The following is a 13,900-nucleotide window of genomic DNA, read 5'->3' as shown; positions in this document are numbered from 1 at the left end:
CAGTGCCCACTGCAGGACTGAGACCAAGACCAGCCAAGGCTCACAGCCCTGGGAATGGGAATATAAATATATAAATATAGGGATCCCCAAATAGTCCCTGTTACTACAGGCCAGGCAAAGCGGATATCCATTTGGGCTACCTTTTCCCTCTGTTTAATGCTGTCTCTCCCCCAAATCAGAGCCCAGCAATAGTCCCTGCCTCTTAAAATGCTGCCTCTTACCTTCCGTAACATCTGCCTTTGTTTATTTGTTTGAAGATTTGTTTTTATGTGCATTAGTGTTTTACCTACAAGTATTTCTGTGTGAGGGTGTCAGATCCCCTGGACCTGGAGTTACAGTTAGTTGTAAGCTGCCTTGTGGGTGCTGGGAATTGAACCTGGGCCCTCTGGAAGAGCAACCAGTGCTCTTAACCAATGAGCCTGGGTTTTGTTTTTTGAGACAAGGTCTCATATAGCTCAAGTTGGCCTCAAAAGAACTCCCTGTGTAGTCAAAAACAACTTGAGCTTCTGAGCCTCCTGCCTCCGCCTCCCAGGTACTGATGGGTTGCCAGCTTGAACTAACACACTCAATTTTCTGTTGGCTGAGGATCAAACCCAGGGCTTCACACATGCTAGGCAAGCATTGCACTAAGATACATCCCTAGACCTGGTACCTGAAGTTTTAATCCAGCACAAGGGAGACTAATGCAGGAACATTGTGAGTTCAAGACCAGACTGTGCTACAGAGTGAGACCCTTATATAAAAAACTAAATCAAGGGATTGGAGCTATGGCTCCACATTTAAGAGCACTTGTTGCTCTTGCAGAGAGCCTGGGTTTGGTTCTAGCCCCCACTTGGTGTCTTACAACTATCTATGACTTCAGTTCTGGGATATCCAACACCCTCTTCTGACCCCATAAGCACCAGGTATGCGTGTGCACACATGCAGGCAAACCACTCATACACATAAAAATAAAATAAAAAAATAAATCTAGGTTTAAAAAAAAAAACAAGAATTACAAGAAAACAAAAATGAGCATCTGGGGCTAATCCACATTTGGGTGACGATGCCAGCGCCTCTTTGTATATGCTCACTTTTTCCAGTTCACCACGTGCACGCCATGCATGTTTGCACTCAGCTCACACCCTCATCCATAGACTTCCAGGTACATGGTGTGCACACAGCCTGCTTTTCCTCCAACAGAGCACGCTGTGCCTCTGGAGTCATTAGCAAGCTGATTCCTAGAAGAGAGGGGACAATGGCAGCATTGATTTCTTCCTCCTTCCGGTGGCCTGTTGGTGGCGTCTGCCAGCAGCTTAGTGTCTGTCTCCCACAGACTGCTCTCTGCCATCCTCTATGAAGCTATGAAGTGCTGGAAGATGCTCACAGCAGAGGATTAGAGTCCCCTTTGACCACAGCCCCACAAAAAGTAAATGTTCACTAGAAGATCGCGATAAGGAAAACCTCTCATTGTTTATTATGTTGTTTACTTCTGGTTTGTATGCCAAGTATCAAACCCAGGGCCTTATGCATGCCGGTCACGTGCTCTACCACTGAGCTGCATCCCTCCCCAGCCTTGCCGGTGAGAATTTTTTTTTTAAAGATTTATTTATTTATTATGTATACAGTGTTCTGTCTGCCTGCACGACAGAAGAGGGTACCAGATCTCATTACAGATGGTTGTGAGCCACCATGTGGTTGCTGGGAATTGAACTCAGGACCTCTGGAAGAGCAGCCAGAGCTCTTAACCTCTGAGCCATCTCTCCAGCCCCGCCGATGAGAATTTGATTCATCATGAATGGTTTGGGGAAAACCTACCTTGCTAGTGGCCTATGGCGTCCTATGATACCTGCTTATGATCCCAGCACTCAGAAGGCCCAGGCAGGAAGATCATGAGTTCAAGACCAGCCACAATCAAAAGTAAAATAGAAGACGACTGGGGCCCCAATTAGCCTCCCCTGTGGTTACAGTTGCTGTGGTTCTGCTCTCCAGAGCTCGTGTACACAAGCTGTCAGGTCTGTGTGCTTAGTAATCACAGTGGCACACGCATCCAGAAGCCTACTGCCAAAATACATTAATTGTGAAGGAATAGCTTTAGCAGGAAGTTCACCTGATGAACCGATTGTATGAACTGTTATAACCCTGCTGCTGTGCATCTCTGGGCCCTGGCAGCAGCAGTCGTCTTCACTTGGCACCCTCAGACCCCACTAATGGCCCCTGCACCTCCTTTGGAGGAGACCTGAATTGCATTTCACCCTCTGAGGCTTTTCTTTTAGCTGTTCCTTTAGCAAAAACTTGTGGGCAAAGCCTTCATCAGATCTCCATGTCTGAAAGGTGCCCTGGTGTAGCAGCTGCCTAGAGCCACGGCTGACCTGGAGCTAGAACTCTCAGTTTGCTTTTGTTTTTGAGACAGGCAGGGTCTCACTGTGTAGCCCAGGCTGGCCTCAGCCCCCCATGTGCTAGAATCACAGATATGTAAGCCAAACCTGGTTTCTACAGTCTGATTTTAGAGAAGTTTCTCACGTCTCCTAAACATATAGTCAGCTACCAGTCTGGTCTTGGCTCCTTGGTGAAGGGCATGTTCTACAGGATACATTGCTTTGTTTTGATCTTTTTGTTTGTTTGTTTTTTGTTTTTCCGAGCCAGGGTTTCTCTTTATTACTTTGGAGCCTGTCCTGGAACTTGCTCCATAGACCAGGCTGGCTTTAAACTCACAGCATGGGGAAACAAGGCCCCAGGCCACTCAGGCCTTGTCCTTAAACGGCATCCATGCCTCTTAGCAAAGGCCGTGAACGCTGCAGCTATAAACATAAGTGACCCTGCTATAGTGGTGCACGCCTTTAGCCCCAGCACTCAGGAGGCAGAGGCAGGCGGATCTCTGAGTTCGAGACCAGCCTGATCTACACAGAGAAAGCTCCAGGTAGCCAGGGATGCATAGTGAGGCCCCCTCTCATGTCAGTCATCACCATCTTTATGTCAGGCCAGGTGTCATAGCTCGTGGGAGACTAAGACAGGAGACAGATAACTGTGGGCCATCCTGGCCTACAGAGCAAGACCTGTTTCAAAACAAAATAAAACAAAAAAAGCTCAAAGATGTTTAGGTTAACTTAGAAAAACAAGTCAAATTAAATGAATAAATCAAATTATTCATCTGATTTCACTGTCATTTCTCAATGAAAGAACATAGAATCATTATGGCTATAACTTCTAAGTTTATACACATAAATTTTCCCTCTTTTGTTAAGGTTTTTTATTTTATGCATATGAGTGTTAAAGTTGCATGTGTATCTATGTACCATATTCGTGCCTGGTACTTAAAGAGGCCAAAAGAGGGTGTTGGAAGCACCAAAACTAGAGTTATACATGGTTTTGAGACACTGTGTGGGTGCTGGAACTGAACACAGGTTCTTTTTAAGAGCAACAAGTGTTCCAAATAGCTGAGCTGTCTCTCTTCAGCTCTCCCCCCCCACACACACCTTTTTAAAGGGCTTTGCTGTGTCATCCAGGCTGGCCTCATCTTCAGCACCCACAGCATCAGGGACAAGTGCGAGTGCGCGTGCTTGAGCGGAGGCCCTTCCGTATGTTGTGAATGTTTCTCTTATTGGTTGATGTGTAAAGCTATTTCCGCCGATGGACAGGAAGGATGTAGCAGGTAGGAAGTATAGTCTGCCAGACTATAATTGTGAGAAGAGGAACTCAGGGGGACGCCATGTAGCTGTCAAGAGAGCAAGAGATGCAGGTATCACCAGTAAGCCAAGACCATGTGGAGATACACAGATTAATAGAAATGAGTTAATAATTAAGAGAGAGCTAGACAATAAGAAGCCTGAGCCATTGGCCAGACAGTTTATAATTAATATAAGCCTCCATCCACAGACCCCTGCACAGGCACATGTGTTCCTTGATGCACTGCCCAGAGGCCTGTTTGAGTGACCGTTAGCAAAATACCTTCCTTCCACTGCTCTGTGCAGCTGTCCGAAGGTTAGTGTTCCGGGTTGGGATTAGGCTGGAAATTACACTGTGTGTCCCTGAGCTCTGCTAGGGGATGGTGTGTCACAATTCACACATGACCTCTGCTCCCAAGTTCTTTGGAGTAAAGGTTGCTTTGGTTTTGAAAAGTAGTCTGCTGTCCTTTGTGTTCAAGAAATCCTGTCTGACACACACAGGGAACCAACCCTTTCCTCATCCCATTTCCAGGGAAACTGACTCCTTGCACACTTCCTCCCACCTCTGAGTCCCGGGACCCCCGTGAGAGGCCTGAGACACCTCTAGACCCTGGCCTACCTTTGAAACAGTTGCAGCCCCACTCAACAACTCAGGTAACTTCTTCATCTAAGAGATCTGTTAACACTTCCCTAAGTATGGGTTTTCATTAGACAACTACAGAAGATAGCAGAAGAGCCTCTCGGTGCTGGTGGCATCACACTCTTCCTACTCCTTTGCTTTTTATTTGCTTTGGCTTTTGGAGACAGAGTCACACTATGTAGCCCAGGCTAGCTGGAACCCTGGGCCCTCCTGCTCAGCCTCCTGATTACACAAGTGCCCTTCCATGCCTGCTCTTGGATTTGTTTATGGTTTTAAGTAACGAATTGTACATATGATTTACTATAGCTTTACCCATACGGGTATTACATTTTTACTTTGTTTGCTTTTCAAGATAGGGTTTCTCTGTGTAGCAGCTCTGGCTACTACTTTCTTGTTTTTGTTTCTGGAGACAGGGCTTCTCTGTGTAGCCTTGGTTGTCCTGGAACTCACTCTGTAGAGCAGTTTGGCCTCAAACTCACAGAGATCCACCTGCCTCTCCCTCCCAAGTGCTGGGATTAAAGGCGTAAACCACCACTGCCCAGATGGTATTATATTTTTAATATTTGCCAATATAAACTTTTAAATTTGTATCTTTACAAAAATGTCTTGGTGCTGGAGAGATGACTGGTAGTTAACAGTGCTTGTTGCTCTTCCAGACACCCAAGTTTGTTTCCCAGCACCACTGTCAGGTAGCTTATAGCCTCCAGGAACTAACTACAGCTCCAGGGTCTATCTTAGTTTGCTTTCTATTGCTATGACAAAACACCAGAACCAAAGAAACCTGGGAAGGAAAGGGTTTAATTGGCTAACCCAACCAAAGTCCATCATGAAGGGTGTCAAGGCAGGAAACTAGAGGCAGAAACTTAAGCCCAGGTCATGGAGGAATGCTGCTTACTGGCTTGCGTCTCATGGCTTGCTCAGCTAGTTGTTGTTTTGGGGTGTTTTTATTTATTTATTGTATTTTATATGTATTGGTGTTTTGCTTGCATGTTTGTACCCTAGGCGGGTGCCTGGTACCTGTGAAAATTACGAAGAGACATTAAATCCCTTGGAACCGGATAGTTGTTAGCCACCATGTAGGTTCTGGGAATCAAACCTGGGTCCTGTGGAAAAGCACCCAATCTCTCCAGCCATTAGCTTGTTTTCTTATACAGTCCAGGACCATTTGCCCCAGGGTGGCACCACCCACAGTAGGATGGGCAGGGCCCTCCCACATCCATTATTAATAGAGAAAAAACCCCTGCAGAGCAGAGTTGCTGACAGGCCATGGACTCTAGTATGTGTTAAGTTGACAAAAAACTTTGTCACAATTGACCCCTTTTCAACCTGACACAACAATACATCAATACCAAGCCATAACCTTTTCTTTCTTGCTCAGAGACTGTTAGTACATGTGTTCTTCTGCTGCTCTGTGCAGCTTTCTGAGAGTCAGGGGTAGGGCTAGGACTAGGCTGGGAAGCTGTGCTGTGTGCTCCCAAGCTCTGCTCATGGTAATATCAACATCACAATATAATATACATATCCACCTTTAAAAATCTGTGTTTAAAAATTTGAACACTTTAGTTGGGCATGGTAGAGAATGCCTTTAATCCTATCACTCAGGAGGCAGAGGCAGGAAAAGTTTAAACAATACAAGTTCAAAAATTCCTTTTAAAAGTACAAAGTCTGTCAGCTATGGGATCCTGTAAAAAAAAAAAATAAAATAAGTTGGGGGCTGGAGAGATGGCTCAGAGGTTACCGACTGCTCTTCCAGAGGTCCTGAGTTCGGTTCCCAGCAACCACATGGTGGCTCACAACCATCTGTTATGAGATCTGGTGCCCTCTTCTGGTGTGCAGATATACATGGAAGCAGAATGTTGTATACATCAAAAAACAAAAAACAAAAAACAAGCTAAATATTTTTTTTAACTCCAGGAGTGAAGAACCTGGGGCATTCACAATCAAATCAAAGCAAAACAAAATTCCAACAGTATAAATAATTTAGTGCTCAATGTCTGGGATTCACTCACAATCTTATGGGCTCCAAAAAGCTTGGGACGTTGTACATCCCCAGCTCTGTATCTGTAGCACACCTAGCTTGTCCCATAGGCTCAGGCTTGCTCCATTCCACACCTGCTGCTACTCTGGGTAGTCATGTTACACCCAGTCCACTATGCACCACAAGGAACGAGAGAGACAACAACATGGATTCCAAACATGTTAATAAGTCACCACATAAAAGGGTCACTGGTCAATCAGGACTGCGGGACACGGAGCCTTGTTTCTCTTGGCAGCCCTGAGCAGGGGCAGAAGTGGGGTTTATAAGCACAAAAATCACAAATATTTTATCCAAGTTACAATTACATTTTTCACCAATCAAATATCAAAGATTAGGGGCTTTCCCTGTGTGTTCCACCATTGTCAACCAACATACAATACAAGCCTGGCAGTCCAACCATCAGACTGATTTGTTCCTTCTGTGGTTAGGAACAGCCATAATGTTTCTACAGAACTAAAGAAGCGAAGCCGGGCGGTGGTGGTGCACGCCTTTAATCCCAGCACTTGGGAGGCAGAGGCAGGTGGATCTCTGTGAGTTCGAGGCCAGCCTGGTCTCCAGAGCGAGTGCCAGGATAGGCTCCAAAGCTACACAGAGAAACCCTGTCTCGAAAAACAAACAAACAAAAAACAAAACAAAACAAAAAAGAAGCATAGCGACTATTTCTGTGGTTTAAGGAGGAAGCTGGTCAGCCATTGGAGAGTACCCAGCTCCCCTAAGACTTGGGAACCTGAACTTTATTTCACCCTACATGTAAAATGGAGTCAGGACTTAGGCAGTACTTTGCCTGGTCCCTTCAGTCGCCCCCCAGTCCTGGCATCGATGGTGTACTGGGGACTCCACAGCAACTGAGACAGCATCTTCACCAATGGCCTCTCCTGACCTCTCTCTCACACAGGATCAAGCCTCGTCTACTCTCCAGTAACACGGGAGACTTTTATACATTTCCAAGTATAGCTGCCTGCTTAAGAGACAGCCTTGGCCCACTGAGGCACAACTGTGTGCTAGCCGTAAGGAAACACTTGCCAGAAGATTTCACCTAACTTATGTTTCTCTCTCTCTCTCTCTCTCTCTCTCTCTCTGTCTCGTTCTTAATTGGTCTAAGTAATAAAAACCCAGAGTCAGATATAGAGGAAAATGCTGAGAGATCAGAGAGAAAGAGCAAGCCGCCACCACACCTTACCTCCTTAGTATCGAAGCAGAAAAGAGAGCAAGTTCGTGTTTTCCCTACTTGTATCTGTTTCCGCCCAGCTAGCTCACTTCCTGTCTGTCTGTACAGAACTCCAGACCTCTATTGTTAGTTAATGGCAACCTCCATTCTCTGACCTTCAGACAGCCTTTATTTGTACAAGCAAGTATCACTACATCTCTGTGTTTTTCTAGACCAGGTTTCTCTGTGTAGCCCTGGCTGTCCTGGAACTCACTCTGTAGACCAGGCTGGCCTCAATCTCACAGAGATCCTTCTGCCTCTGCCTCCCATGTGCCACCACTGCCTGATACCTCACAGCTGATTTTTCAGTCTTAGCTAACCAGCATTGTTTTTCCAAACAAAGCAAAGGTTTCACCTCCAAGGTGCTGATCTCTTCTTAGTCACAGCTGATCCTAAAGCCCCAGCCAAAGAAAAGCTCCTTAAGCTCTGAAAACTCAATGGCTTTTCCAGCCCAAAGTTCCCAACCCCTTCCACAGTCTTCTCAAAGCAACATGGCTACATCTGTCACTACAATACCCACTCTCCTGGCACTAATTTCTTTAGTTTGCTTTCTAATACTGTGATAAAACATGACCAAAAACAGCTTGGGGAGGAAAAGGTTTGTTTGGCCTTCATGTCTCAATCACAGCCTTTCATGAAATGAGGAAACCAGGGCAGGAACCCGGAGACAGAAACTGATGCAGGAAGCGTGCCTTGGTGTCACCCACGTCTTTAATCCCAGCATTCGGGAGGCAGAGGCAGGCTGATCTTTGTGAGCTAGAGTCCAGCTTGGTCTACAGAGCGTTCCAGGACAGCCAAGGCTACACAGAGAACCCTGTCTCCAGAAACAACAACAAGCAGCAGCTGTGGAGAAATGCCGATTATTTTGCTTGTTCCCCAAGCCTTACTCAGTGTTTTTTTGTTTTGTTTTGTTTTTTGTTGTTTTTTTGTTTGTTTGTTTGTTTGTTTTTTCGAGACAGGGTTTCTCTGTGTAGCTTTGGAGCCTATCCTGGCACTCGCTCTGGAGACCAGGCTGGCCTCGAACTCACAGAGATCCGCCTGCCTCTGCCTCCCGAGTGCTGGGATTAAAGGCGTGCGCCACCACCGCCCGGCTCAGTGTTCTTTCTCATAGAAGCTGCTGTCAGAGGTAGCACTATCCACGGTGGATGAGGCCCTCCATAGCAATCATTAATCAAATAAAATAATGCCCCAGACATTTCTACAATGTGTACAATCTAATGGAGGCATTTTCTCACTGGGGCTCCCTCTGCCCAGATGACTCTAGCTTGTGTAAAGTTGACAGAAAACTACCCAACAGGGGAACCAGTGCCCTCTTTTGGCTCCTGCAGGCACCCATACACATAGGGCATACGCACCCACAGGTACAGACACATACATAAAAATACATTTTTAAAACTTTTTTGTAATTTTTTTGAGACCATGTTTATCTGTGGTCTGGAACAATTTAGACCAGGCTGGCCTCACAGAGATCTGTCTACATTTACCTCCCAAGTGCTGTGATTAAAGACCCCCTGTACCACACCTAGCTTTTAAATTTTCTTATAGCCAAGCATAGCGGTTATGGTCAAGGATTCGGGTGTGGCTCAGTTGCAGAGCACATGTTTAGTGTGTGCCTGAAGCTCTGGGTTCCGTCCCTACCATTAAAAAAGGTCAACTCCAGCCATTTAATCCCATTGACCTGATGTACACTCTCCATCACTCCAAGAAGTGCCTCCTTGTGGCATAGTGGCACACACCTTTGATTCCAGCACTTAGGAAGCAGAAGGAGATTGATCTCTGGGAGTTTGAGGCCAGCCTGGTGAGTTCCAGGTCACTCAAGGCTGCATAGTAAGACCCTGTCTTAAACAAAAAAAAAAAAAACAAAAAAGAAGTTCTGCCCTCAAGTTTTATCCAGAACAGCTTCATGACCTGCAAGATATACATCCTTGGGTAGTCCAGGGTCCCGCACTGCTCACCCAGACCTTTAGCTGAGGTTGGGGAGGGAGGTGTCTGCCATGGGAATGTCCATAATGCTTTGTTCATCCCACAAGCTTCAAGACAACCAGCAATTTCCACCACTGACTGATGAAACATAGCAAACCTGTGCCTTGGAGGGATACGTGTACATAGCAGGGGTTGTTTGGTTTTTGAGATGCTCTTGCAGTCCTCCTGCCTGGGCTCCTCAAGTGCTATGCTAGGATTACAGGTCACCTTCAGGACCAGCTGAGTATAGCTTTTAAGCTGCTAATGATCGGCCTCTTTAAGGCTATGGGAATCTTTTTGTTTTTTGTAATCTCAGTACTGATTCATATTTGTTGAATAACTGCAAATATATTCTCACAGAAGGAATTTGACTTTTCAGTTTACTTAAAATAAATTAAAAGAAAGCCATGTAAAGACGTTTTGCCCTGGGGTGATGTAAGTTCTAAGCTTATTCCCAGCCAGGTGGGAACAGACAGCTTTGGGCCAGGGAGCCACATGTTGACCAACTCTGGTGAGGGCCACTGAGGCTATGAGGCATGGGTGGGGCAAAGGCAGAGCTGAAATGTGAAAAAAGAATACCAGGACATCAAGACAAAACATCAAAGCTCAGGCCTGAGCAGCTGAGTGGGGAAGAGAGGGCCAGGGGACAAGTTGGAGGTAATCCTTCTCCATTCACACCTGTGACCAGCCTGAGGCCACACACACAGACCAAGGGGAAGAGCAGAGTCAAAGACAAGGCAAGGCCACCCAGGAAACGGGCCTGGGAAACCTCGAGGCACATGGAGGTCAGCTGTTTGGTCAGAGAAGAAACTGAGCAGGCCTGGCTGAAGAAAGTAGGGCAGGCCCAGGTGTTTCCCCAGTAGACCATGGAGGAAACTATAAAAGAAGCATTGAGAAGGATGGCTGAGCCCAGAAAGGAGGCTCAGTTCAGGGTGGAAGAGTGCTGCTTCCCCACTGCTGGAATCTGGGCATCCTGTGTGTGGCACATGCTCCACAGCTCCTCCAGACCCTCTATGGACCACACAGGCAAGCATACACTCAGAAACCTGCTTCTCTCTACTTCTCCTGACCTGGGAGACAGACCCACCCCACCCTCCATGGGCCACACAGGCAAGCATACACTCACAAAAGTGCTTCTACTGGTGACATAGAGAGCCGATCTTGAGTCACGGGTGAGTTGTCACTCTAACAGGTTGGGAATTTTCAGTCACTTGCACTAGTCATTGCTCAAACTTCTCAAACATGTGTCGTCAAAAGAAATCTTGCCCATACCAAATAAACAAGTCTTCTGTCCATTGCAATAAAGCATGCCTGTTATCTGACTACTTCTTCTTAGTATAGTAAATACTTTTATTAAACTATTAATTTCTTCTAAACTACATTTGTTTATTACATCTACTAAAATAATTAAAACTCCAGAAAAGCCGGCCAGTGGTAGCACACAACTTTAGTCCCAGCACTCGGGAGGCAGAGGCAGATAGATCTCTGTGAGTTCGAGGCCAGTCTTGTCTACAGAGCAAGTGCCAGGACAGCCTCCAAAGCTACACATAGAAACCCTGTCTTGAAAAACCAAAAAACTCCAGAAAAGAACTTGGGTGTGATGGTACTTACCAGCCCTGGAGACTGGGGCAAGAGGGTGGCGAGTTTAAATTCAACTTGGGCTACATAGCGAGGCCCTGTCTTAAACTGAAGGAGGAAGAGGAAGAGGAAGAAGGAAAGAAGGAGGAGGAGGAAGAAGAAAGAAGGAAAGAAGAAGAAGAAGAAGAAGAAGAAGAAGAAGAAGAAGAAGAAGAAGAAGAAGAAGAAGAAGAAGAAAAGCAAACAAACAAAAAACAGCTGGAGAGATGGCTCAGTGGTTAAGAGCACTGACTGCTCTTCCAGAAGATTTAAGTTTGATTACCAACACCCACATATTGGCTCACAACCACCTGTAATTCCAGTCACAGGGGATCCCATGCCCTCTTCTGGCCTCTGTGGGCATCAGGAATGCACATGATACACAGGCATACATGCAGGCAAAAATATGTGTACTCATAAAAGTAAGCACACACACATATATGAACTCCCAGCCCCTTTCTATTGTTGTTTTGTTTTGTTTGAGACAGAGTTTCTCTGTGTAACAGCCCTAGCTGTCATGAAACTCACTTTGTAAATCAGGCTGGCCTCGAACTCACAGAGATCCACCTGCCTCTACCTCCACAGTGCTGGGATTAACAGTGTGCACTGCCACTGCCTGCTTATTTCTAGTAGTAAATGCTACCTACTGAGTAAGAAATAGAAAGAGCCAGGTGGTGGTGGTGGTGGTGGTGGTGGTGGAGCCCACCTTTAATCCCAGCACTCAGGAGGCAGAGGCAGGCCAATCTCTGTGAGTTCAAGGCCAGCCTGGTCTACAGAGCGAGTTCCAGGACAACCTCCAAACCTACAGAGAAACCCTGTCTCGAAAAACAAGGAAAGAAAGAAAGAAAGAAAAAGAAAGGAAGGAAGGAAGGAAGAAAGAAAGAAAGAAAGAAAGAAAGAAAGAAAGAAAGAAAGAAAGAAAGAAAGAAAGGAGAAATAGTAAGAACATACTGAAAAGAATTACATGCTGGGCCTGGTAGCACACACCTTTAATCCCAGCACTCAGGAGGCAAAGGCAGGTAGATCTCTGTGAGTGCGAGGCCAGCCTGGTCTACAAAGTGAGTTCCAGGACAACCGGACAACCTCCAAAGCCACAGAGAAACCCTGTCTCAAAAAACCAGAAAAGAAGGAAGGAAGGAAGGAAGGAAGGAAGGAAGGAAGGAAGGAAGGTAGGAAGGAAGGAAGGTAGGAAGGAAGGAAGGAAGAAATCAGAGGTCAGTGAACTGATGGAGCTCATAACTACTAGCAACCAAATAGCTCTAAATTAAGCCCAAATTGCACTAGTCATTGCAATTGTTGGGTGTGCTCACTACTGTGTCCACTAGAGGATAGCCAGGGAGGTCTGCACCCTCTCCCACGAGCTGATCCGAGTTCTACACAAGCACAGCTTCTTTTTCCTTCCTGTTTTTCCCATGATTCCTTTCTTACCCCATGTGGTTCTCCTTGATGCCCCACATCCCCTTTCCCATTGACTCCTCTGCAGAGCATGGGTGGAAACTGCAAGCATTCAGACTGTGTGATGAGCAGAGTGACCGGGTTAGGGATCAGTCCTCAAGGTGGTGCCTTGGGCTGGGCTCTACTAAGTCAGGGCCATGCAGGATGCCCTGCTCTTGGGGAAAAGATCTCTGCTTGGAATTCACAGCTTCCTTCCCCAGAAGGTTCTGGGAAGCACTTAGGCCAAATGGAGGAAGCTGATTGAATTTGTTCTATGTAGTAAAACAAGCACGCCCTTCTTTTAAGGGCTGTCACCAAATGAAGAGTCACTAGTCCCAGGATTTGGGGAAGGTTTCTTTCTAATCTTGGGGAAAGCTCATATACCAGTGATGTCAGTTCCTGAATTTCTTTTGACTTTTCATGACAGGACCCCAGGCACACCACGAGAAAATGTGTTTCTGAATATTTAGGGGAAAATCAGCCCCACTCAGTCCAAGTGGGCAGCAAATGCAACATCCCACGAGGCTACACGGCAGGCGTGGCATCAAGGCCTGCTCAGGTACAGCCAGGTCCTTGGGTGCAGTGGTTTCTGAGGGTGCATATGGGAGCTGGAGTGTGGTCGTAGGGTTCTGTGGGCACGGGGGTCTAACCAGGCTGGGTGTTCACACACACCTGAGTGTGAACTTGTGGGAACTTGGACACTCTGGACACCTGAGGAAAGGCCACGCCGCTCTGATGTCTGCTCTGATGTCATGGATTTGCTTCATTTTAAAGTAGTGGGATAGCTGGGGGAACACAGACACCAGGATACCTCACGTCCATTCGCCCCCAGTGGCCTTCACACTCCAGTAGGAACTATAGCTTTCAAGGCCTTGTCCCCACACCTGTATCCTGGACTCAGAGCTGCTGGCTGGTGTCCTGTGCCCAGAACACACTCAGCTGCTCTCCAGGGGCCCATCCCCATGTCGAGAGTGTCCTGGTCCCCTTCTCCTGAAGGGAGCAGGGAAGGGGAGCGAAACATCTCAAGGCTGGAAAGAGGGCAGCTAACAAAGATAACTGTCTTCTTCACTTTCACAGAAGCAACACCGAGTCCCCACAGAAACTTTGAAGTCGGTTTGTCAGAAAGAAAACAGGTCTCCAAAGCTACCACCACAGGCACAAGAAGTCCCCGAGGAAAGTGACCATCACACCCATAGATCATCTTCGTTGACCAGCAGTTCCCTCCAGGACACCTGGAAGCTGTTAGACCTGGGATCCAGCCTTTCAGGTGTCACCTCCCAGGATGACTCTGCTGCAGGTAGGAGAGCTGCCTGCCTGACCACTACCAACAGGGTAGGGTACCAGAGGGGGTGAGAACA

General features: G+C 46.7%; 1 protein-coding gene across 9 annotated transcripts in view; it reads left to right on the top strand.

Annotated features, from left to right (window-relative positions):
- Nucleotides 1-13,900, top strand: part of Ccdc57 (coiled-coil domain containing 57) — a 102,030-nt gene that overhangs the window by 52,530 nt on the left and 35,600 nt on the right. For 6 of the 9 annotated variants that reach the window (XM_027425338.2, XM_035447935.1, XM_027425336.2 and 3 more), the window contains 3 exons: nt 4,177-4,298; nt 12,970-13,101; nt 13,620-13,839. In XM_027425338.2, coding sequence (XP_027281139.1) covers nt 4,177-4,298; nt 12,970-13,101; nt 13,620-13,839 — 474 coding nt within the window. Of the gene's footprint in view, nt 1-3,855; nt 3,961-4,176; nt 4,299-12,969; nt 13,102-13,619; nt 13,840-13,900 lie in introns of those variants that run through there. The other 3 variants (XR_003487090.2, XR_003487091.2, XM_027425339.2) reach the window with 3 other exon arrangements.

Source organism: Cricetulus griseus, chromosome 7 (assembly GCF_003668045.3).
Source record: "Cricetulus griseus strain 17A/GY chromosome 7, alternate assembly CriGri-PICRH-1.0, whole genome shotgun sequence".
Classification (NCBI taxonomy): Eukaryota; Metazoa; Chordata; class Mammalia; order Rodentia; family Cricetidae; genus Cricetulus; species Cricetulus griseus.
The sequence above is the reverse complement of the archived record's forward strand: the minus strand, read 5'-3'. Positions and strand labels throughout refer to the sequence as shown.